General features: G+C 37.2%; 1 protein-coding gene across 1 annotated transcript in view; it reads left to right on the forward strand.

Annotated features, from left to right (window-relative positions):
* TMTC2 (transmembrane O-mannosyltransferase targeting cadherins 2) overlaps window positions 1-26,430 on the forward strand; it is a 259,966-nt gene that overhangs the window by 218,388 nt on the left and 15,148 nt on the right. The window contains exons 10-11 of the mRNA XM_075725112.1: window positions 12,204-12,318; window positions 19,450-19,513. Of these exons, the coding sequence (XP_075581227.1) occupies window positions 12,204-12,318; window positions 19,450-19,513 (179 nt within the window). The remainder of the gene's footprint in view (window positions 1-12,203; window positions 12,319-19,449; window positions 19,514-26,430) is intronic.

Consider the following 26,430-nt stretch of genomic DNA (forward strand, 5'->3'; position numbering starts at 1 on the left):
AGGAAAAATCTTCAATATTCTGTATGTTTTTTAAGAGGCTTACATTTGTATTATAATGTGTTTTAATTCAGGCCTTAAGCCAAAGCTATTCTTAGAAGATGTGATTTGGTGCTTATTTGATCACATGAAAGTTTGGAGAGAGGCAAACAGTTTCATGGTTGCTTCTTGGGATAATAACACCACAGCACATTTCTCTGGTCTAGGTAGTGTTATGATTAGTTTTGTATACGTAATTTGCTGTCTTTGGATTTCAGTGGATTTAGGTTTAAAGCAGTGTTTCTCAAACTCTTTATGCTTGGAAATGTCTGAAGGGAGAATTAGTGGGAAAGCTGAAGAGATATAAATCCCTGCACACTGCAGACATGTTCTGCAGACACTTCATTGGACATAAGGGGAAGTGGCTTTTGCTCTAGTGACCAGAGAGGGTGGCAGTCCCCTCTCAGGCTGAAATGCAGGCAGCTGCTCACCTGTCCACATTTGCTCCTTTTCCCCTTTTCCTTTCCCATATGTCAGTTATCTAGAATCACAGAATCATAGAATTGTTTAGGTTGGAAAAGACCTTTAAGATCATCCAGTCCAACCATTAACCTACACTACCAAGTCCACACTAAACCAATCAAGGGTAGACTAGACTAAACCATGTCCCCAAGTGCCACATTTACCCATTTTTTGAACACTTCCAGGGATGGGGACTCCACCACCTCTCTGGGCAGCCTCTTCCAATGCTTGACCACCCTTTCCGTGAAGAAATTTTTCCTAATATCCAATCCAAACCTCTCCTGGCGCAGCTTAAGCCCATTTCCTCTCGTCCTATCACTAACTACGTGGGAGAAGAGACCAACACCCACCTGGCTACAACCTCCTTTCAGGTAGTTGTAGAGAGCGACAAGGTCTCTCCCTCAGCCTCCTCTTCTCCAGGCTAAACCACTCCAGTTCCCTCAGCCGCTCCTCATAAGGCCTGTGCTCCAGACCCTTCACCAGCTTTGTTGCCCTTCTCTGAACACTCTCCAACACCTCAATTTCTTTCTTGTACTGAGGGGCCCAAAACTGGACACAGTATTCCAGGTGCGGCCCCACCAGTGCCAAGTACAGGGGAACAATCACCTCCCTGCTCCTGCTGGCCACACTATTCCCGATACAAACCAGGATGCTGTTGGCCTTCTTGGCCACCTGGGCACACTACTGGCTCATGTTCAGCCAGCTGTCGACCAACACCCCCAGGTCCTTTTCGGCCAGGCAGCTTTCCAGCCACTCTTCCCCAAGCCTATAGTGTTGCATGGGGTTGTTGTGACCGAAGTGCAGGACCCGACACTTGGCCTTGTTGCACCTCATACAGTTGGCCTTGGCCCATCGGTCCAGCCTGTCCAGGTCCCTCTGCAGGGCCATCCTACCCTCCAGCAGATCGAACATCTGAACTTTGTGCAGAACCATTGTCTTACAAATATGTCATCTTGATGGGTGATCTGATACAAGCTACTCAGATACATGGTACACTACCAGAAACACCTAACAGGTAAAAGAGAGAAAATGCATATGAATCAGGAAGAAGAAAAAATGGCAGAGGAAAGAGTGCAGAAGTGCAATTTTTTTTTTTTTTTTTAATTCTCTGGCAATGAAAATGTTATTTGTGGCACAGCCTAGATGTTTTTAAACTAAAACACTGGAGAAGATTATTTCAGATACTAGATTTGAATGCTCCTATAAAGCTTGAGGCTTTTAATTGCGTATTTTTAATACACATTTTTTAAAAAATATTTAAAGTGAACAGTTTTGACTATACTGACTTGAACTTCATAAATGCTTATTTATTTTTTAATTTCCATCTTTGTTTTCTCTGGGAAAGTTTTCTTCAAAATATCCTACCCACATCTACTCAACATATTGGCTCTCATGCATCCCACTGTACTCTGAACATTTAATTCAAGTATGCCATTTTGGATCCTGCAGGACCTCAGTGGCTTCTGTGATCAACAGATTGATGACATAATTGGAATAGTCTCCACTGACCGTAGAGGGGATGCTTTCTAACCTAGGTACCTCGATTAAATGCTTATAGTCAGGTGGGATGAATCCAAGTATTAATCTAAGAAACCATGGAGAGATACCTATGAACTAACCAATTCCAAAGGAATTTTCATGTAAATATTTTAAGAACATGTTGGCATTTAAAGAATCAGTAAGTCAAATTTGTTAACAGGTGTGCCAAACATAGAAATGTTCAGCCAGGTCAGACCAGTGACATTATGGCCCACAGATTATTTAGTTTTGGATACAGTATTGACTGCCCACAAAGGAAATACAGATCTCCCATTTCTGTCTGCACTGAGCCTATCTCAGGAGAAGTTGAAGAAAGGTTCTGTATAAAATTTGTCAATGCAGAGAGATGAGATGAATTTCAGAGAAATACTTAAGTGCTTGTCTGTTTGAAAAGAAACAAAAATAAATTCTTCAGTATTTTTTCATTGAGATGGCTAGTAGGACACAGTGTAGTTGAGCAGTTTGAGGTTGTTGAAGGCTTTCTGTACTAGCTTTCACTTAAACAAGCAAACAAACAAAAAAACCCATAAAGCTACAGTGAAATTTAAGTTGTACAAACATTTTACCTCCAAAACTGTCTTATTTCCTTTGTAATTTGCTGTTTAAACAACAACAAAAAAAAAACCCACAACAAAACCCACCACTAAAGCAGGTTTCATTTTAATTATTTGCTAAAAATAGGTTTTGCTACCATACCTCTTAAAGTGCATAATAGTGGCCTCTCTCCAACATAATGAAAATGGAATGAGGGACAAAGAGAGAGAGAAAGAAGTGAGGTTTCAAGATGAATGTGTGTACAGAGGTCCCTCCTCCCTTACATTTGTAATGGCTTAATTGGAATGGGGAAGTCTAGAACCCAACAGGATGTTCAAATTAACTCTGTTTTATTAATCACCATTGAGACCTCCTTTTAAAACAGTTTCCTTTGAATAATACATTGTTTCTAATAACTCTAAATTGTTTAACGATTCCTTTTTCATTATAAAAATGGATTATTCTCATTAGATTAATTATGCATTCACTTAATTAGGCAATTCACATTGATCATCTGCCTTTTTCAGTGCATTCCCAGTTGCAGATATAAAACAAAATGAAAAACATGCTGTCAGATTAGGTAAAACTGAAGCGTATTAGCTATACTGTCTTTGAAGGAAGAACAGATTAACATGTTCCCAAACATTCTTTTTTTTTTACATTATCTTTCACTTTTGAATTTGTGATAATTTAGGAGTTACTTTTATAGATTTTCTTGTATTATCTGGTGGTTTTTTACACAAGTTTAACTTGTTAACAGCTATTTTTATTTTTTTCACTTTCATCCTAAGTCTTTCTAATCATTGTTTGAGCACAGAACTGTTAGCCCTTTTTGATGCCTAAATTTTCACCTGGGTCTGTGAGCACTTTGTATCTGTCTTGCCTCCAAAGATGACTGCTTTACCACTCCTAAGTCCCAGCCTGAAAATGGATTGGAACTGCTGTGGTTTAAGCTTCAAAATAAATCTCATTGAAATATGATAGCAGTGGATTTTCAAGCGCCATTTTTTTCAGCCTTTAAGTCATACACTTACATGTGTTAGTGGGTGTGAGAATTTACATATGTTTACAGATGTGCATTCAGTTTTCTTCTTATATGTGATGTATTTATAATATTTCTGTGTAGTCACATTTTTCACAGTGCTGGAGCTTAGTGTCTTTGTTCTTCATTGCCTGAAGAGCAGCCTGGGAAAGCCTTATTTTTCTCCCATATATTTAAGGAAAAGATCTTATGAAGAAAACAGTGTAATAATGAAAAATAAAATGTCAAATCTGTATTGGTAAGAAAGAGAAATATCGACCATGACCTAGTAACGAAGTCTTACTCATTTCTTCAAGAGAGTTTTATGCCTGTGGAAGAAATGTCACTCAAGTCCACAGGAAGGTCAGTTTTGATCTTTGTCAATTAAATGAGTTGTGAACTGATTTCACAATCCATAATTCCAGTGAATGAATTGTCCATTTCTGACTGACAGGTTAGCTAAATGAAGTACATGCCAAATGATAAAATAAAACAGAGTGCATGGATCTGCTCCATTGGGAACACCAGATGCTACATGGTGATTATGTATTGAGAAATTAAATTCCTTGATGAGATGGGGTCAAAGCCAACCAGATGCAGTATGACCATCACTAAGTGACTTTGCCAGCCTTCCCAATATGCACTCATGAACCTTTCAGCAAATGAAAGGTTTTTGCCATTTTAAATCTTCTGGAAATCCTAACAGTAAATATATAATGATTTTGTGGGGAAACTATAAAACAGCTAAGAACCTGACTTTGGACTATGGTTTATACCTCCTCCTACAATATCAATGAATGTAATTCCAGGAAGACAGGATTCCTAGACCCAAACCAGGAAAAGCCATGTAACTGACTTGCAGAAAAACTTCATTAAACTTCTGACCTTTCTGCTCCCAGAACTCCCTCCAATAACTTCAATTTAAGAAAATCTTCAGTTACTATTAACACAGACAATATTTCTTATTTCCAAACTGAAACCAAACAAGAATATACCAGAAACTGAGCTATTCAGAAGAATACACCAATTTGAAGTCGTTTGCAGTTTTCTTGGCAGCTGTGAATGATGAGTGTACAAAGGCATATGTACATAAATTGTCAAGTCCTTTTTGTTGCTCTGTAGGCTGTTGCTATCACACAACATTAAAAGTAGATTATTACAAACCACTATAATTACTATTTATTCCAAACTCCCTTTAGAACCAATTACTTAAGTGGAATGCAGTGGAGTATTTCCAAACAAGCTAGGTCACTGACCCTAAATGCTGTGGAATTTGCGTGTTTCTGGCTCTTCCCTTGAGTTTATCCTTAAATCTAATCATTCTGACATCCCAAATACATGGTTGACTCTGCTTCCTCAGCACAATATACTAGACTTCTCAAGAGATGTGGTATAGAAATTGCAGATCAGAGACAGGGCTAGAAATGTGGCTTCATGCTTCTTTCATGTTGCCAAAATTTGGGGTTTCTGCAGGAACTGAAAAAGCCTGTGGCACAAACAACCCCAGAGACTTCTTCGTTGATGATGATATGTTTTGACCTATGAGTGCCATCTCATTATGAGGATTTTTGAAGGGATAGCACAGAGCTGCTACAAAAGTGCAACTGGATAGTTCTTTCACGTCCAAACTTCACTTTTCCAAACTTCACTTTTCCAAACCTTATACATGACCAGGTGTCTGGGGTATGACATAGGGTCCAGAATTTTCCTTAGTATTTGTAAAACATGAGGTCCTCTTTATTATATCTTTTTGTCATTAATCTTTTGTTTTAGTGAGAGCTTCCAGTGATCCAGATGTGGTCACAAGTTCAGTCATCAAGTCCCAAAGGCTTGCAATTTAATTTTTTCTCTCTTATCTCTGGTCATGCTCTGGATGACATCCAATGGTATATTTAGCACAACTGCAACAGATAAGTTTTTCAGACAAAGAAAAAGTCTAATAAAAAAGAGTTTTCCAAGTCAGTGCATATATTGATGTTGCAGCACCCACTGTCTTGCATAGTGGTGCAATATATTTTATCTATATAGTGGAATACCTATATATTTTATTATATAGATAAAATTATTTGCATTATTCTATGAAAATAAAATATCTGTATATTTTATTTACATGGAATAATCTTCTCCATGGGAACCAATTGAGGGTATGAACTCCCCAAAAGCCCTTCCAGTGAGAAAGCCAGAGAACAGCTTTAGATAAAGATGGAATGGGATATAAGGAGCAACAAAACAAACTGGAATGCTGCTACCATCTAGGTGATCCCGATGTAAGTTCTCTTTTCTTCCCCTGTCACATCCTACACATTCAGCAAGAAATTGTCTAAATAGGCCTGGAGAGCAGGATCTTTAAGCAAACATTCCCTTCCTCTGGGAACTGCTCATTCACAGCCAATGAATCTGTTTTGAAACTCTTAAAGGAAACAGTTACATTAGGTCATGTCTGTTGACTTGGCATCTTGCAACATTGATTCATCACCTGAAAAGCTTTGGAAATCAACTCAGAGACAAGGTCTCTCCTCTCATTTCTTCCACAGAATGCTATTGAAATTTTCAATTCAGAAATCTCTGGTTGCATCTGCTCTTTTGCTCTGCATTGCCACAGCAGAGTTGAAGTTGATGGTGACTCCAGTGGTGGTTCTGCTCATGCCAGTGAGAATGTAGTTCAGTTCTCAAGCTATGATCTTGTAGCCTTGCTGTGTGCTTCAGAGACAGACACAATGCATTGGGTCAGCCAGAACCAGATCCCTATTTTGGTTTCTGTTGAAACTTCAAATGCTTTGAAAGCACCAACAAATATTCAGCTTCAAACCCTTGACGTTGAATGTGCTGAAAGAACTTCTAGTGAAGGTTATTATAAACAGATTTGGCAGTTGAGTCTATGGTCCTGATATATCCACTTTTCATGTTAATATAGTCATTTAAGTTGCTGCCATGGAAGGAGAAAACTCTTTTGAAGAGGATAAGATGCAGAAGACTTGGTGGCAAACGTATATTAAAAGAAATAAATGTTAACTATTCCCTATTATGGTGGGATTAGAATGTTTTTCCTTCTTATTCAGAAGGTAGTTTACTTGGTTTTGCTTGGATTACTAAAGATATCGGGATGCAAGTGTAAATCATTGCAGTTTGAGTAAGTGCAGGACCAACAGCATTCTGAGAACATTCAAAGTGATTCTTTTTAAAAGCAGCAGTAGCAAGATGAGCAATTTCAGAAACCTACTCTGTTCTGGTACAAAGTACCTTTGAATGTTTGTCAGTGAGCAAAAGAGAGAGAACATTTCAATTAAAGAAAGATTGGTGCAACTTGCACTTTTATCTAGTAAAATAAAAGCTCATAGTGCCTGTCGGGAATAGTTGAGCCCATTCTAGAGGAAGGCACTAATGCCTTTGTGCTCTGAACATAAAACATTGTTACACACAGGCATATCCCAACCAATTAATACCTTTCATATTACAATAAAACAGCAGAACTACCAATTCAGATGTATGGCTTTTAAACTCATGTTGGCGCATGTCTTAAGAAACTGCTTTACAAACGTTCATGATCATTTTAGACAGATGATTGTACAGGATAGAGTGCTGTATGCTTTCATCTCTGTGGATTAATATTTGTTAAAAATTTTGACAGAAGATGAAAATAAGTTGGTTTTTTTCAGCTCCTAAGAACTGGACATTTTTTTTTTGTTGTTTAAATTACATATATACTTTTATCTTATTTTTCAGTAGATCGCATATATTTTCTGAATTTTTTTTGTCAAATATAGACTCAAAAACACTGTTGACAATTTGCAAGAAAGAGTAAGTTTGAACAAGACTGTAGGTACAGAATTTTTCACCTTTTGTGCTCTTTCTGATGCTTAGATATCTTAGTTTAGGGAAAAATGACTAAGAGGATAGTGAAGTATTGAATCAGGTCTCTGCTGTCAGAGGTCTCTACAAACTCTTGGCTACACATTTAAACTCAGCTCTGTGCTGTCTAGCAAGAAAGTTGGAAACATCTGTTAAAAAAGTAACATTGTTCCAGGCAAAGAACAATGTTGTTGAAGATCACACCTGAACCTGGACTGTGGATTTCCCACTCCCATTCTAGAAGAAGAGTAATGAGAAATATGCTTTCCTTGAAGAGGGAAAATCTGGCATTCAGAGCTTCTAGAAAAATGTTTTCTCAAAAGCTGGTTCTGATTCCAAAAAACAATCAGGTTACCATAATTTACGTTGCTGGCAAGAGTCAGAGTCGTGACACCTGCAATAAGAAAGCTCTATATGTGATATTGGGCAGTGTCTCATAAATCATACAGTTTGCCAGCTACCTGTCAGAGGAGAAAATCCTGCATGTAAATTTAGACCTACACAAGTGGTTCCTGGATCCAGGGTCTTGTGGATCAGAGCTTCCGATCCACCTTCAACACTTTGCCAATATTCTGCCCTGCTAGTGCTCTTCTTTTGGGAAAACACATCTTTATGTCTTTGACAGAAAAAGTTCAGAAGTCTGCTTTTTAATGCAGGAAGTGCAGCAGTAAACTGCCAATCCAGTTCATTCTTGTATGAATTTAATATATCACATTAAAAGGAACGGCAGCTAGTGTGCTCAAAATGGGATATCTCTACTTAGGTGCTTTAAATTAAATTTAGATGTGTGAATAAAATTAGTCTGCCTTTCAGGAGAACTTGGCAAATCAATTCTCAACTGAAACTTTGCACCTTGTAGTGGGTCTGGCTGGGACAGAGTTAACTTTCTTCATAGCAGCCTGGATGATGCTGTGCTTTGGATTTGTGTCTAAAGCAGCCTTGATAACACACCAGTGTTGCCAGTGTTGTGGCTGTTGCTGAACAGTGCTTTGAACACTGTCAAGGCTTTCTCTTTTTCCCAGTCTGCCCCCTCAGCGAGTAGGCTGAGGATCGGCAGGTGATTGGGAGGGGACACAGCTTGGACAGCTGACCCAAGGTAGCCAAAGGGATATGCCATATCCTATAATGTCATGTTCAGCAGTAAAAACCGGGGTAGAGGAAGAAGAGGGTTTTTGGCTTCTGAGGTGGTCTTTGTTTGGAGGCTGACCTGGCATCAGTCTACACGTGAGAAGTGGTGAGCGATTTCCTTCACTTTGCTGGTTTTGTTGGGTTTTTTTCTTCTTTACTTCATCTATTAAACTGTCTTATCTTGACACACAAGTTTTCTTGCTTTTGCTCTTCCTGTTTTCTCCCCTCACCCTGCTGGGGCGGGGGGAGCGAGCGGCTGCGTGGGTGCTCGGATGCTGGCAGGGGACAACCCACCACACACCTGTACACTCAGGTATTGACTTTTCCACTAGATTGAGAAGGTAGCAGTCAATTATATTTATAGCCCATCCAATTAAGGAAATGCTTAATCAGCAGCCTCTGATTAAATCACCTCTACTCAGGTAATGAGTAAGGCAGTGACAGGGTGTTCCCCCTCTTGTTTGCCATCACTATCGTTTAAGGATGTGGGTGTAAAGGATGCTACAGTTGATTTCAGGAGGGTGCTATGTATCACCTGCTACCTACCCACTCAGCATGAGTTATTGCCACTGTTATTACCACCTCTAGTACAGGAGAGAGACTTGTTTATGGTAATGCATAGTCCTAGAATTTTCTTCTCTGGAGAAGTGAGTTTTACTCGTATTTGGCTGGTGTCATGCAGTACTTGCAATTGGTTTTAGTTAACTGTGGTAATCCTGTAATAAAGATAATCCTTTAATATGTTATATAAAACAATAATCCTATTATAGAGATGATTTTTAGAGACCTAGTAGTAAATGGAGAGCGAACTCTGATTTTAACAATTTGAAGCATTAGTTTAGATTTGTTGCTGACATTTTTGATGTGTCCATGTAGACTAATGGAATGTATGCAGCCAAAGTCCTCGAAAAACAATTAATAAAAACAAGCTTTTAAATAAAGCACCTAGCAGTGCACTGGCTTTTCAGTAAATATATATAATGTTGCCCTGTTCTAAGTTAGACTTCTTGTAGAAATCTAAAACATGTACGAATTTCATAATATCTTCAGTATATGTTGATCTTACAGACCTCTTAAAGAGCTAAGAATTAACCTAGTGTGTTGCTTAAGAACACCAGTAAACCATTAGTATTGGTTTGAAATGGTTTCCAATAATGTTATATTTTTAGAAATTACATGGATGAAGTGCAAGTATTTTACTGTTTAATGAAATGAATCTAAAGTCTGTCAATTATGTCACATGAAGTAGAATGTATCAGTTACATTTTATTACATTGGGGTAGTTATAAATTTGCATAAGATAACATCTCTATTGAGCTTTAGTGTTAAATATTTCATACAGAAAACTAGAAGTACGTTTCTAAAGATCTGTGTCTAAAAACCCTGGAGTAATTTTTATTGAAGACAATAATGAGAGGTTTTTTCTCCTTATGGAACTAATTAGCTTTATGACCAGCTGACATGATATTGAAATTCTAAGCTGCAAAATATTTTTCCTAAATTAAGTATATAATTTTTTTGAGAATAATCTTGAATGTTCACTGTGTCTTGAAATCTAAAAGGTTATGTTCTCTTTCTTTCCCCTGGCTAGATGTATCAATAGTACATTCAATTACTAGTGTCTCATTCTGCTAATCCAGTGCTTTCACTAACAAAAGAACCTTAATGTTAACACTTTAAGGCTGTTTAGCTTTAGCATGGACCTAAAGATTAGGGATACTGTTTTAGTTCATTTGTTGGAAGAGAATTGGAATACCTAGTTGGTCAAGTTTGTTGCAAAGACCTCTCCTTAAAGAAAATAGGAATTCAGCCCAAATCAAGAGACATGAACTGCCTATTGTAGTTGGTAGATTTACTTGCCTGAGAACTTTCAGATTCATATCTGAGTTTCTCCTGCTATATATAAGGCATACCCTGATGTGGTACCAAAAAGAAAAAAGTGGGGCGGGGAGGAGGGGAAGGCAAACTTGTAGCTTTTGTCAACATTTTTTTTCTTTCCCTTCATAAGAGACTTCTATTAATGGCTCAAGCAATGGTGTCTAATTCTGAAGACAAATTAATTTCTTATGATCCAAACTGTTATCATGTGTTTTCTTTTTATGTTTTTCTCTCTATTTATTTACTTCCAGTTCTGTGTGAGAAAGCCTTTCTGAAAATTACCTGTCTCTGGAAACAATTAACACAGAGCATCATAATGCATGAAAGGATGGCACATATTAGAGTGTGGATGTAACTAAAGCAAGCAAACCTTACGCTGTGAATGCACAAGGCACCTGAATGTTTTTCCAAGACTTTTTGTAGATGTGAATAACTAAGATATAGGTGACTGTCTGAGTAAATAATCTTCCATCTCTTGCTAAGTTGAAATGTATCCACAGAGAAAGGAAAAAGCTGGGAAAGCTGTTTTTCATCACTTTTTGTATTGAGATAATTCCTTCTGCAAATATATTCATTGTACCAAAGCTTCACTGGATTCACTCTGCCCCTGCAGACCTTGCTAGCTCTGGTTAAGTGGATTTTCTGCACGTGCATATAGCGAGCACTTAAGTAGCAAGGAAGGTATGAGGAAAGGAGGCAAGAAAAAAAGAAAATACCTCACCATGAGAGGGAATAATTTGTTCCTGAAGAGGCTTGTGGCCAGTGACGGCTTGGTGGACTTTTGGTTGAGTGATCTTGCTTTACAAAGTAAGACAAAAAAGGAAGGATGGGATACTGGAATGTATAATCACCATACTTAAAGATAGCTTTTCCAAATATAAAGTTACATAGACACAGAGTCTAGACAGCTGAAACCCTTTGAAAAGTCCTTGATCCAAAAATAACACATTTTACAAATTAGGTGTGAAAAAATTATTAAAAGCAGCAGAAATAAGGTGGTTTGAGTGCCTTCCAAAGTGCTTTTTTTCCTCTTCTTCAAAGGAAGACTTGCTTTTAATGAGTTCTACTAGTTGTTATATGTTTTGTTTTGAAACTACTGTACTTTATAGTTAAAGTTAGGTTAATGCTAATTTATTCATTCTTTTCAGTTTTAACTTGGTTTAATGATTATGATAATGATATTTGTAAAAATTCAGTCACTAGATTTTAGCCATCTTCTATTTTTTTACGTGAAATTTAAGGATCATGTAGGAAACTTGTAAAAAGCTGCCTGTTGTGATTCTTTTAATGTAACTGAAATGTGTAATAAAATACCAGTTCATTAAGTTATTTTCATGCTTTTAAAATGGGAGTATATTTCATTTGTAGATGCTATTTTATTTTATTTCATTTTGTTTTGAGGAAGTGAAGATCACAGTGTAGGCAGAAGGGCACATTCTTAAATGGCAGGCTTCTTAGGGATTGGGAGTATTGTTTCTTGATGGCTGTGTTTTACTGTATCATTTTCACTATTCATAAATATGTTCTGCAAATATTGCAATTAGTCATTACCTGTCATATTTATTGCATTTTTTTCTCTATTTACTACATTTTAAAGATATTGAAATAGAAAGCAGATCAACAAATGACTAAACACTGAATCTGAGACTTCTGATGTATTTATTTATTTTTTTTAATTCCTTTTCCTAACTATATTGTCTGACATATTATCCATCAGGTGTTTTCTGTGGGCTCATGTTCATGCACTCCATTGCAGGTCAGTTCCTCCTAGAAGAATCCCGCCTGATAGAAGCAGCTGAGATGGCAAAAAAAGCAGCTGAGCTTGATAACACAGAATTTGATGTTGTTTTCAATGCAGCCCATATGCTCAGGTTAGTGCTTTTACATCTGTCTTACTTGATTTTCCTCCCTTCTTTTGGACGAAAATAGCCTTTAAAGCCTTTGCTTACACAGGCTTCTTAAAGCCCAGCAACGCTTCTGAACAATTCAATATTGCTAATAAGATAAAAAGGTTGGAGTGAAACTGTTGCAGGATTTAGCACTTTCTATTTCTGATTTTCTGTTCATTGTCTCATAATTTCTTACCTTTAAAACTTCTGTTGTTGGCAAGCAGGTAATCCTTTTTGCTTGCAAACAGGAACAAGTGTTTCCTTTGTGAAGAACCTTCTGTAGGATTTCCTTTCACCCCATTTTTAAAAATTTAGGATGCATAGCAACTGCAAATAATAGACCGTATTTCTGATCTGAATGTAACTAGAGAATATTGCAAATATCACATTTTATGTTAATATCAGTAGGGAACACTATGATAATTAGAAATCTAAATATTCCCAGGCTAATGATGACTTTGAGACTCATAGGAGCACTTAATGATATTATCAGAATCTGTGATTTAAAATGTAGTCTTATATTTAATTCTGTTCTCCTATCTGAATAGAATAAAATTTTAGACTTCTTTTTTTCCTTTTAAAGCTGTCGGATCTGAATATTCAGTAACATTAAGCTTCTGCCTGAACACTATCATTAAACTCACATTACTGTAATAGGTATCCTCCATGCTTATTTCTAGGATAACTATCTAATTATTGTCTATTGTCCACTTAACAGCTATGAGGATAGTTGATTTCTTTTAGATTATATCTACGCTTAGAAAATGCATGAAAAAGGAAATAAAAATATACCCTTCATTAGCACAAAACAGTTGTAGAGATCATTTCTCTAATGAAGATATTTCACTTGGCTGTTTATACTTTTAACATTTAATACGAAATGAAAGGAAAAGAAAATGGTTTTAAAGAGAAGGTAGAATCAGCTTCAGCGAAGTGACCTGTGTTTCAAAATGAAGGGTTCTATACCAGGAGTTTGAAATAAGCACCAAAACGCCCTCTGAGAAATCACTCTCACTGCTTGTAGATTAGAAAGAAAACCAAGAGAAATGGTTCACTGGTAAATGATAGTTTGACCTGCCACAGGTGTATGAGCTGTTTTAAGGATCCTTCCTTCCCTTCCTCCTGATTATTTTCTGAATGATATCTCTTGAGATAGAATTCAATAATTTGAAACGTTTAGGTTATTGAAACAAATTCACAGACAGAAGCATAGCAAGTTAAGCATGGAAGCTGAATCCAGAAGGATATAGAGTGCATCAAACTCCTGCTTTCAGAGAGTGTGTTGTGGAAGACGGTTTAATGGTATGATTTTTTTGTGGGTATTTTAAAATGTGGTGGCTTAGATCAATAGTGTTTTGGGAATAAGTTTAATAAATCTCTTATTTTCTCTTTGAGCACTGAGTGAAGCATCTCAGGTCTTGAAGGCACATGTCTTTACATCAGGATATGAGCATTTTTTTTCATTCTCAGACTAAGAGCTATGCTGCTGTACTGTACATCAGCCATGGTTACCCTACTTGATTGGTTGGGGTTAGACACTTTTTGGGAGGTTTTGACCAGCGTTGAGCTCCATGATTCTAAACTGCATTCTCTATTTTAGCTGTAAGCAAAAAACCAAAACCTTTAAAAAAAAAAAAGAAAACCCACCAAAGCAAAACCCTTAAAACAAAAAAAAGGCCTGGTGGTTTAGTTTAGCTAGACTCCAACTGTGCTCCTTTGGGATACCCAGCTGGTCTAATTTTTCACTTAAATACTCAGCGTTCTTTGTGGAAGATCATAATGTCTTCCTAATATGCTCTGGGAGTCTAAAGTGGTCTGGAGGATTTAGCAAGAGTCAGGGTGGCAAAGTTAAATTCAGTGCTGCTAAGTATTTGCTTAAAACCATATGTGTTACAATCTGACTGATTTTTGCTAAAAGATTATGATTCTGTTGTCTGCCTTTGTTCACTGCATTACTTAGCAATTTATTCAATGTATTGCTTACATAATAGCTGTTGGACAAGGGGAATGTGTATTCATACATTAGGACAGAGCAGCTACAAATCCATCATGAGTCTGTGGGACTTCTGTAGAAGCTGATTTTCAGGATATTTAGAATAATGAAGAGCTGAGGTGATCCCAAGAGGAAAGGAGATACCAAGATAGAAAGGAGGAAGGAAAGAAGGGAGTACTCAGACTGGCATAGAGTGACACAGCTAGAAACTGTGGATGCTAAAGACAGTCATAAATGAAAGGCTGAAATTATTAAATATAATAGTTTCATCTAGGTGACCAAGTTCTCTTTAGGTACTCCAGAGAGCTATAAAAACTGACTGGTAAGTGAGTAAGAATTTTGAACGGACCGCACAGCTGTGAGGTAGAAAATATATTATAGAAGTTCACAGGGCATAGCGGTGAATTGACTGTTGTGAGAGAGAAGGGATAAATTTTAAAGATATGTTGTGGATTACACGACAGAAATTGATATTAATGTGGATGATGCAAGGTGTCCAAAATGACTAGGAGATAATAACAGCAACTTAGATTTTTGTGTAAATTCTAGTATTTCTTTTCAGACCGAATATTCTACCCAGTGATGTACCATTGAATTAGAAAGGAATCATCTTTCCCTCCTGTCATACTCCTGTTTCCACCATTAGCCCAAGGAGTGTCACGAGATTCAGAAACATGTAGACATTTCTTTAGAATTGCAGGCAAATTCTTTCAAATTTGGGCTACAGCTATTTGCATCCAAAGATGGAAAACAATCACAACATTCCTTCCAAGTATAAATTATTGTTCTACTCTAGTGCTAAAATATTTTCCTTTTTTTAAATGCCTTTACTCTCTGAGAAAAATGTTTAAATTAAAACGCAACCTAAATAACAATTAACAAGTTCTGAAAATTTTCAACAAGGCATGGACTGGAATGCTGTGGCTTAATTTTTCCTTAAATTTGCAACAGAATTGTTAATTGTGTCCAAATGCAGTAGCTGTATTTATAGATTGCCTGTTCTCAGTTTAGCAGTCACAAGACAGACTTCTGCTCTCTGTCAGGTATTCCAACACTCTTTGCTTCCTGTCTTTGTGACTAAATCTGAAGCTGAAATCAAGAAAAAAAAAAAGGGGGGGCTAGTTCTGTTTGCATTATTGAGAGGCCTCCCTATTCCTATTTATTACACAAACATAGTTATTAATATTTTGCCTTCTGTAGGATCCTGATAATGCAATGCCAGATGAATCAAGTCATCTGAAATACGGGTGGGATGTGGGATGAATGCAATTAATTTCTTTGCAACAGTCTGGTAACTTTTAACTTGCGTAGAACATGCCTGTAAAATTTGTTTTTTCAACGAATTTGTTTTCCAGACAGCTTCATTCAAGGGTCATGTAGCTTTTTGGGTGGTTCTTCTTAAAACAGTAACTGGTCATGTGTTTTACTTTTGTAGTATTTGCTATGCTCTTGCTTATAGCCTCGGTTTGAAGCCTTTCAGCAAAGCTAGAAACATTTTAATGGAATGTAGTGAAGCGTATATTTGTAATGCCATATGGTGGCTGTAGCTTCAGTGACTGAGTCATGTATTAGGAGTGCTAAGTTTCACTTTGTAGTTGTATACTGAGGTGAGTGGCCATGAGATAGGTTTCCTGTGATCTAAGGGATGATTACTTAGAGAATGAGGAATGGCAACGTGGTGACACCGCTGTACTAATCAGAAACAGGAAAAGAGCTTCACGTTGTCTCCGAATGAAAACAAGCATAGGAAGAAGAGCTTTGCTTAAAAGCACATTTTGTAGGAATAATTGTTTTTTTCATGCTTCTGTAAGTCAGTGGATTGTTGTGGGAAACACTCATATTGCGTGAAGTTATAACATGTTTATTGGTTATTTGAAAACAGAAGTCTAAATTAGAGCAATACTCCATGGCATGGTCTTTGCTTTTCAGTGAATTTCTATGGGAGTATTTAGGCTCTTCAAAGTACACTGACTGTTTGAAAATGGAGTGTAGGTGCTGGCACAATCTCATAGGCACAAGTTCACCCTGTGTTATTGCCTAAACAGATTTTATTCATTCTTTAATTACTGTCCATGTGCTTAAATATACATATATGTACGTACGGCTAAGCTATACTACTATATTGTCTACGTAAATTTTGTAACCATTGTAAAACAAAAAAATGTGGATGAAGGGTTACATGTATGGAATCTGATGATGATTTTGTTGTTACACAAAAAGGTCCATTCAGAATGCAAAGTATCATCACTCAATATTTTAAAATAGGGATACCTTTGAAGAAAACTTCCTTATAGCTGGACTGACACCCAGGATTTCATTTAAAAAAAGTAATCAATGGTCTGAAGCCTTATGCCAAGCAATAGACAGGTTAAAAATAACCCTTTCATATTCACATATTTATGTATCTAAACCAGTCAGCTTTGCTGGTTTTTGTCTCTTAAAGCAATATTTTTTCCAGTGATCAACATGAAGATTCAAAATGAATGCAAGCTGAATATATCTGGGTGTCAGGAGAACCTAAGAGCAAAGTGTTGTCAAGCGCATTTATGAGGTGTCACTAGCAGTCAGCTGGAACAAAATACGGGGAACTGGTAGGACTAGAGGCTCAGGTTAAGAGAGAATAATAACAGGAGATGTTTTTGTCTCTCAAAATAAGATTGAATGCTAGGTGTTAATGGGGGAAATCAGATGTGTTTTCAAGGTCAGTTCTCATGGAAAGACTTAGAATAGAGGTTGAACTATAGCTTGTAACTATGAAAAGGACTCTGTCTTCCAAACTTCTCTTTGCTTCCTTTCCTTCCTTTCTGTTTTATTATCAACATTTTATCTAATGTTTTATTCTAATGTGAATTATGTTACCTTTAGTAGTGCCCTTCCATTGTCTGACATTGATCCAGAGCCCTTTAGTGCTCAGTGGCATAGGGTTACTGCAATTTCCTACCTCTGTGCCTTTTACTTTTCTCAAGGCAAAGTCATTCCAGGGCTTAACACAATTAATTTCTAGTTTAGATTTCCAGTGAAAATGGGAACCAGAATTCTGCCATATCTTAACTAAAGGAATTTTGCTGAATGCCCCAGAAATGGCACTGGCATTTTCCTGACCAGATTAGTGTGGTGTGCATTCATTTCTATAAACTGTTTTTAATGGAGAACTATAAATTCAAACTGATTTCAACTTAGGAATTAATGATCCATGTTTCAAGATGTACATGTGGGAGGAAAGCAAGCCATGTATTTCCACTGGGATAAAAAGGGGACAGGATTTTCATTTGTTCCGTGTTCACATGCCAACAACACTTTTTGGAAGTGAAGTGTACTGTCTGTATCTACCTCCTGGGTAAGACACCTTGTTTATTGTGCAGAATTTCACCATGTTCAGAAATGCTTTGTTTCCTGACAGTTCTGTGCAAACAGGAAAAAAAAAAGCTCTGTGACATGTTTCATTTTATGTGCCTTGTAGTAAATCCTGAAATTCAGAAGTATGAGATTTTTTTTTCCAGTTGTTTCAAGTGCTACTAATGCCCAGCAGGAGTGATTCAGAAGCACGTTAAATGAATATTTTTAGACATTCAATCGTTTCTAACCACTGCAACCACTGAGTTGATGATGCATGTGCAAAGTAATTTAAAACAGTTAACAGGTATAAAACAGGTTCTACTTGGCAAATTGTTAGTCAGGAAGTGGTTTCAGCTTTCACGTGAATTATGTGAGAAACTTCAAAGGGATTATCCTTCCTCCCTTTCTCCTCCCAAGACCAATAACTGTCAAAATGTGTTGATTGGGATTAATTGCCTATCATGTATTATGTGACTAATGCTTAAAATTTGGGTGGATGGAAACATAAAATTAGAACACAATTTGATCATTGACTAACAAAGCATGTAAAAGCCCACATAATGACAAGGTGAAATCTCCAGGTACAAGTGCTCGCTTGATTGATACTCTTTGAACTAGTAACTGTTCTCAGAAGGAGAAGAAAAAAGTAAAAAAAAAAAAAAAAAAAACAAACCAACCAACCCTACTCAGTGTTTTCTAATTTTTCCATTTTGTATCACAGAAATGCATCTGTAATCACATAACAAACACAAATATGCTGAAGATCTCCTGTCCTAACTCTTCTATGAAGGCACCTAACTCTTTATAGAAAAAAAAGCAAATAACTTTAGCAGAAGATATGTAGCCTGCCTGATAGTCCTGCTTGGTTGTTCTTACATATTTACCATCTTTCTCATGCCATGTATGTGATCAACTGATATTCTTTGGGCCAGTAGCCAAACCTAATAGTTGGAGGGAAATTAAGAAGGTGGACACAAAAGAAGAGAAGAATTTGAGAGAAGAGATAAAAAAGGCCTGTTGAGACAAAAATGTGTTTGGATTTCTTTGGCAACTTATTGCATTTGCATTTGAAGGCATTAAGCTGAAAACTCAGGAGAAGAAATAAAAATTAAACTACTTGGAGAATGTAGATGCCATCTGTATTAGTAAGGAAAAGAAAAAGAGGTGAGCTGATAGTGCTTCGGGTACTCAGAAATTCATCTTATTCCCCTGCGATATGAGATCTAAGCTTAAGTCCCCTCTCAAACTGATGTGAGTAGACGTTGAAATCAGAACTCTCTTTTCCGAACGAATTCCCTGAATCATGTAAACCTATTTTTGAGAAATCATTGTATTCTCTGATTTTTTTTTTTCCTGGAATGATAGTGTTCTTGGGGAGGCACAAAGAAAGGAACTGCATTATTGTATAATCTACAGCTTCATAATTTACTGTTAAAGTATGGCTAATTACAAAAAATGAGCCAGATTTTCCTCTGGTGATGACTGGTACATCTCTGGTTTTGCCTCAGATGAGTGTTTGGCTTTCTACATTTCTCTCCAGTGTGTACTAATATCATTTCAGAACTAAAAAGAAATAAGGTAGGCAAAGAGGATTTGTGGTAATGGATATTCTGAACTATAAAAAAATCTTTTAGTCATATTATGTGCATTTGTTAGGGTAATATCCTTAAACAGTGGGGAGTAGTGGCAGTATTTTATTTTTAGCTATGCTTCTTTAAATATGGTTTCTTTTTTAACCCAAGGAAAATGAGGTGTAACTATGTTGTTTTTGTCTGTCCTGATAGACAAGCCAGTCTCAATGAAGAAGCTGAGAAGTACTATGAAATGGCAGCAGGATTAAGGCCTAATGTAAGTACCTTCTTAATGACATCCATTACTTAAGTTGATGAACGTGCTACAGTGCTGAACCCTTTGTGTCAAAGAGAAACTCTTGCTGGAGAATTTGATCTCTCAGCTTATATTATATATGTTCTTTTAATGGTTAATTATTGGATAGTCAAATAAAGCTGTTCATTTGTCAAATCAATCACTGTACTTTCAAGTTACCTCGGTTAAATGTTCTAGCAACAAGCCTTACTTGGCTAATATACTTGGAAAAGATTTCTAGATTTAGATTTATTTATCTACCTTTAAATGTGTTAAGTTTGGAAAGCTCTCCTAATTCCATCTATTTTCACTAGTAAAAGAGAATGAAAGGCTATTCTGTGATCCACTATTTAAGGCATTTTAAATAATACATTTATGCCTTTTCCTCTGTCATGAACTTCTGGCAAACGTTGTTCAATAAACTTAAAGATGATTTTACCTCAGAGTAAATACCTCTGAGGTTGTTGTATATTGGCAAAGAAATGCTTATTCCTTGAAGCAGAAATATGTAGGAGTATGTGACAGAACCTTTTTTAAAAGAAAAGCTCATTTCCAATTTTAATGCATCAGGAACTAAAAAAAATAAAATATTTTCTTTTTGCCATTTTTTAGTCAATGTTGTATTTCTTTTCAATTACCTTCACATTTTGGGGAAAAAACACTCATGAATATAAATGAGGCAGAATTTATTTTAAATACCTAATGCTTTGTCTATGCAATAAATCAAATCTAGAACACATTCCTGACACAGAAGTCTATAGTGCCAAATGTGAGGATACAAGTTAGCAATTTCAGTTAAAAAAAAAAAAAAAAAAGAGAAATCCAAGTTAAAAAAAATTAAAAAATACAGGCTTAAAACAAAAGAGCTTTCAGACCTAAGAATCAAAAGTAACACCAGCTAAAACTCAAAACAAGCTAACAAAATATAATCTAAAAACCCCAAAATAACTTATTCATATGAAATATTCTTATTCAGTTGGTAGCCAGTCACAAATGGTGTTCCCCAGGGCTCAGTATTGGGGCCAGTTCCATTTAATATCCTTATCAATGATCTGGACAAGGGGATTGAGTGCACCCTCAGTTAAGTTTGCAGATGACACCAAGCTGGGCAGGAGTGTTGGTCTGCTTGAGGGTAGAAAGGCCCTGCAGAGGGATCTGGACAAGCTGGTTTGATGGGCCAAGGCCAATTGTATGAGGTTGAACAAGGCCAAGTGCTGGGTCCTACACTTTGGTCACAACAACCCCATGCAGCGCTACAGGCTTGGGGAAGAGTGGCTGGAAAGCTGCCGGCAGAAAAGGACCTGGGTGTGCTGGTTGACAGCCGGCTGAACATGAGCCAGTAGTGTGCCCAGGTGGCCAAGAAGGCCAATGCATCCTGGCTTGTATCAGGAATAGTGTGGCCAGCAGGAGCAGGGAGGTGATTGTCCCCCTGTACTTGGCACTGGTGAGACTGCACCTTGACTACTCAGTACAAGAAAGACATTGAGGTGCTGGAGTGCATCCAAAGAAGGGTAATGAAGCTGGTGAAGGGTCTGGAGCACAGGTCTTATGAGGAGCAGCTGAGGGAACTGGGGTTGTTTAGCCTAGAGAAGAGGAGGCTGAGGGGAGACCTTCTTGCTCTCTACAACTACCTGAAAGGAGGTTGCAGTGAGGTGGGTGCTGGTCTCTTCTCCCAAGTAGTTAACAATAGGACAAGAGGAAATGGGCTCAAGCTGCGTCAGGGGAGGTTTAGGTTGGATATTAGGAAAAATTTCTTCCCTGAAAGGGTAGTCAAGCATTGGAACACGCTGCCCAGGGAAATGTTTGAGTCCCCATCCCTGTAGGTATTTAAAAGATGTGTAGACGTGGTGCTTAGGGATGTGGTTTAGTGGTGGACTTGGCAGTGCTAGGTTAATGGTTGGACTTGATGATCTTAAAGGTCTTTTCCAACCTAAACGATTCTATGATTCTGTGAAATTACACACTTTCACACCATCTCTTAAAAAAACCCTGTCCAAAATCTGTATATCTCTTTAATTCATACTTTGTGAGATAACAATTTAGACTTCGTGATTCCTTATGCTTTAAGATGCAAGACTTTTTTTTTTTTTTTTTTCCTGAGAGGACACCTTAGTGTTGGAACGTATTCCCTCAGTTGCCTCAAAGTCAGTACAGTTCCCCTTCTCTTCTCTGTGGTTCATTGTACTATCGAAATGTTTCTCAGAAACTCAGAAATATATTTACTCGTATATAACCATATATGAATGTGATTATATGTGTGAGGTTTCTCAGAGAGCTTTGGAAGTAACTGAGGGCTTCTACCTCATGGGGGTGGTACTATAAAAGTTAGGTATTTCTAGGTATTGCTGACAAGCTTCACATGTTGAGACCAAAGTATCCTTTTTACAGGATAAGATCATCAGAACAGTTTATTATAGCAACTTTCTTCTAACTTTAAGTAAAAATCTAATAGGTACTGCTATTCAGCTTTCTTTAAGAAATAATTTCACTTTGATGTTCAAGATGATAAACTTTTAACTTTCTAGCTAAGCATAGTATGCATATGGTTCACAACTTCTAAAAAATCTTTTAATGATGCAGAGTGGGAGAGTTGTATCCATTTTCACTGCCAGCATCAACTGTCTGACTGTACAATGGCAGTCTCTCAAGAATGAAAATAAAAACAGAAGTAGTCATACATATCTTTTTTCTTATTATTAACTCTCAGATTTACCATAATAGTTTCAGAGTGGGAGGAAAAGAAGCCACTTGAGGAAGTTTTCTAGGAAGTAAGCAATATAATGCAGACATGGCAAGACAGAAGCTTCCGATCTTCCCAAAGGGATATGGAATGCAAAGTAGTGAAATCCTGTGTACTTCATAGCTACATCTGTACTGGTAAATTAAATGTGCCCAGGACTAGCCTCCAGTGTTGATCCAACTGGCTTCTCAGAGTGTGCCCAGGTACTGTCTGAGAGACTGCAGTGGCCCAGTCCAGAGCTGTGTAGGAACCATCTTCACAGCTTGAAAATGCCCACAGTTTGTTATTTTGCATATAGCCTGTGTATCCGCTCACTGTCTTATGAATATGAAGGATCAGCAAAATTATGTGAGTCAAGATGCTAGAGAAATATCCTTAAGCAAAATATAGTGCTGAAGGATTTTAATTTTATTTTTTTGTATCCATCACTAATGATCCAGAAACGTTTCTTTGTAGAAAATTCAAAATACTAGAATATATGTATGTGACGTAATGTACAGATGCATGCATACATACAGTTCCATATATATACACATATCTATAGGTATATTTGTGTGCACCTGTTTAATCTTAGTTGCTAAGATATCTGTTCCCAAATTCCCTCTCCGTGAGAATACTGTGGCAGCACTGGTCTCATTCTGTGCAGTGGATCAGCCTTGTTTCTAGAACAATAAGCTCTAAAAGCATCTGTTTAACAAGAACCTTCTGGTGCTTGAGATGGTACCTGTTGGCATTAGTGAATTGTGGATCAGGATCCCAAGCAAACTGGCTCTGCTTTTTTTTCAGCATGATTTTTTTTTTCTCATGTGGCTCCCCAATCACTCATCCAGATCCCAAGTTGAAGATCCATTTCTGTTACCAACTCCTTCCTTATTCACTGCACCAAGACAACTAAATTTTCAGTTATTCTTTAGAATTAGACCCGTGCCTAGCTCCTGAGAGGTTTTCAGCTAGTGCAGCCTGAAACAAAACTCAGATTTCCATTCTCTTGCATCCATTTCTTTACAAATATTACATATTGTGTAATATCTCTAATAGAACTACTATAAAATACCATCCTTAGCAGCAATAAGAGATGTTAGTAATACTACAAACTAAATAATTTGCTGCTTGTTAGTGAGTTTGTACGCTCATTGAAGTTTTATGACACAATTTTGTCCTCAGCATCCTTGCTTTGTTTTCATTTTGCATCCCTTTCTTCGTTTTCTCAACCGTTCCTGTTGCTTTTGGAATGAAACAATACTTCATACACAGTACTTCCTCACCTGCTCCCCAGTGTATAAGCACTTTGGATCCAGAAGCTGCTCTGCTGAGTTTTTCTTCACCCAAGTCCAGTTTAAATGGCCATCTGATTTATGACTTTCAGAGCTACTTAGTTGGCTATTTCAGTGCTTTTTTTTTTTTTTCCAGACAGCAGTCTCCAATCTTGCATTTCTCTCCTAAGCAAACCTTTTATTTCAGTCTCTCAAGATTGGGGCACAACAGAGAGCAACCAGTGTGCCTTCATGTCTGAGTCACTTTCTCATTCAACTAATCCATTTTTATAAAAGTTGTGACTAAGGAGGCTAAAAACATCCCCAGAAAAAGAGAATTCAGTTACAGGAGAAATGTAACTTCTCTGAAACATGCAAACCATTGTTCTTAAGAAAGCAAACATAGAAAGATTTCATTTTTGTAGTATTGGGGGTGATTCATTCATCATTGAACTAATTCTGAGGACTGAAAATACTATTTATTTTCTTCATGAAAAGCTTTATTACAATGAATAAACTATTTGCAAAAAAATTATACCCAGTAAAGGAACAACTGAATATAGCACAGGTGTGTTAATGTATATCCACATCTTGCATGTTGTCTTTGCTTTTGGATACACCTTCATTCTGCAGAGTGTAAAAGAATTAAAACATGTCGGTACAATAGCAGTACCAGCTGAAATGAAGCTTGGGTGCCAAGAAAAATCAAATCTGGCTAGTATTATTATTCCAGATTTAGACTTAACTGTTCTCTTTATAATGTTCATGATTGGCCTTATTTGCAGTAGATGTGTATTTATCCTCTATGAAAGTAATTTCCAGTCAAATTTTAGAAGAGCAGTATCTTCTGCAGAATATAGTGCTGCTGTGGAGATAAAAATCATGTGTCTTAAATTTCACTGAAGAAGGAAGCATTCTCAAGGTTATGTCTATTTATTTCCAAATAGACTTCACAGACTTGACTTTCCCCTGGAGAGCCAAGGGGGAGAGAGGAATCCAGGAAGCAGTTCAGAGAAGGAATCTACTTTTATTTGCTATGAATCATTTCTTACAGGACTCTCTTTTCCTCCTTCGACTCTATAGGTAACCTACAGAGATTAGCTTCCCTAGCCCCTGGATCTTTTTGAATACTTTCCAAAAAATGCATTCCTGCATTGCGTGTTTACCATGATCAAAACAAAATCTTTTTAGAGCCTTCTCAGTGAGAAGCACATATGTGTTTGTTCTAGCAATGTTGGCTTGAATGTATGTTAATCACATTAGTCTAATTTTAACAAATTCAGTTGCATGAAGAAATGAAAGTTTAAGTTTCTTGGACAGCAAAACATTTATGCAGTAATTATTCTGAGTGGGAGTATTGCTGAGGAAAGTCTGTATTCAGAGATGGTTTCTAGGTGCCTTTGTAATGTTCACAAACTAGGAAATTGTTTTAACAAGTTGTTAGGCGCTCTAAAATGTGAGCTTTAAGCTCACTTTGTTGTGGAAAAATCAGTCATCCAGAAACCCTCTTTAAATTGGCATTCTTTACAAAAATGTGAGTTACTGACTTAAGCTTCAGCTTTTCTTCAACTTTTAAAACATCATTTGTGTAATAGAACTGTGTTTCTAATTTTTAAGTCTGAACTTGAAGCAGCCAATCTTTAAAAATCTGCTCTAGAACCCCCACATATGGCCAATGGCTCTTGAGAAGAAAGGGCACTTTGAAGTATGACCTCAAGAGTATTAAATGAAAGAGAGCTCACCAGAGCCTTAAGACTTTGAGCCACCACCTTGAGCTGATTGGCTTAGAAGCATTCCTCAAGGAGGTGCCATGACCTGCAAGTCACTACCATCCCAACCACATATTAGTGCTGCTTGCAATCTGGAGCTCATGACAGCTTTAAGCCCCATGTCATCGGCACATTGTCAGAAACAGCTGTTTCCACTCTACCACTTCAAAAGGGCTTGATTAAATGTCTTACTGTAACAACATACATAAAGACACACACATAGAATGAGAGGGAAAGGAGAAATGTACCTATAAGCAAAATAAATACAATTTCCACTAGATGGTTTAATCATGATGTGGGGGACTAAACCATTTCTTGACTTGAAGGGTTTATGTAATCAGTTAACACAATATCATATTAAAAAGCAGTTTCTACAAGTGCTTCTTTTAGTTTTTTCCCCAATGCTGGAATACAGATTTCATGTCAAAGGCCTTGGAATAAGCTCTACCTCAAGCTGTCTGACAGTTGAAAGAAGAATCCTGGTGATTTCCAGAAAATTGACTGTATTTTTATAGCCACCTTATAGATAACACGCTTTCAGTGCCTCCTCATGGAAAGTGTTCATAATATATGGGTTTCATTCATGGCAAGACCTCTGAAAATGAATATACTTCTGATAGTACATACATCTTTAAAAAATAAAGTAGATGTTGGATTTTGTCTTGAAACATATGTAACCAAGATCTGCTTTATTATCTATTTTTTCCTTAGGTGTTTCCATGCCAAATTTCCCTATTTGACTTTCTCCGGAACGTTCAGTAATTCTCTCATGTAGCTTTACCAGGCTAGGAGAAATTGTGAGGGAGATGGCTTTAATGCATTTTGCCAGCTTTGTTAAGGGCAAGTCCTGTTATTGCCAGGGAGAATTTTCACAAAACTGTTAAGAGCTCCTGCTATGTTAGTTCTGCTGCTGATGGCAGTAATGGATGGGTTAACAGTGATTCTTAAATTGTCTGCAGCTGATCCTCAATTGACAAAAACTGGCACTGTTCAACGATTCACTGGATCCGATGTCTTCCTCACACTGCTCCAGGGATACTGCAGATCCCTCACTGGTGATGAATCTGTTGTTCCTGCAGCTCTTTTGAGCAGGTCTACCTAGTCTGCTATGGAAACGCAACTGGAGTGTCTTGCCAT

This window comes from Pelecanus crispus, chromosome 1, assembly GCF_030463565.1.
Source record: "Pelecanus crispus isolate bPelCri1 chromosome 1, bPelCri1.pri, whole genome shotgun sequence".
NCBI classification, from domain to species: domain Eukaryota; kingdom Metazoa; phylum Chordata; class Aves; order Pelecaniformes; family Pelecanidae; genus Pelecanus; species Pelecanus crispus.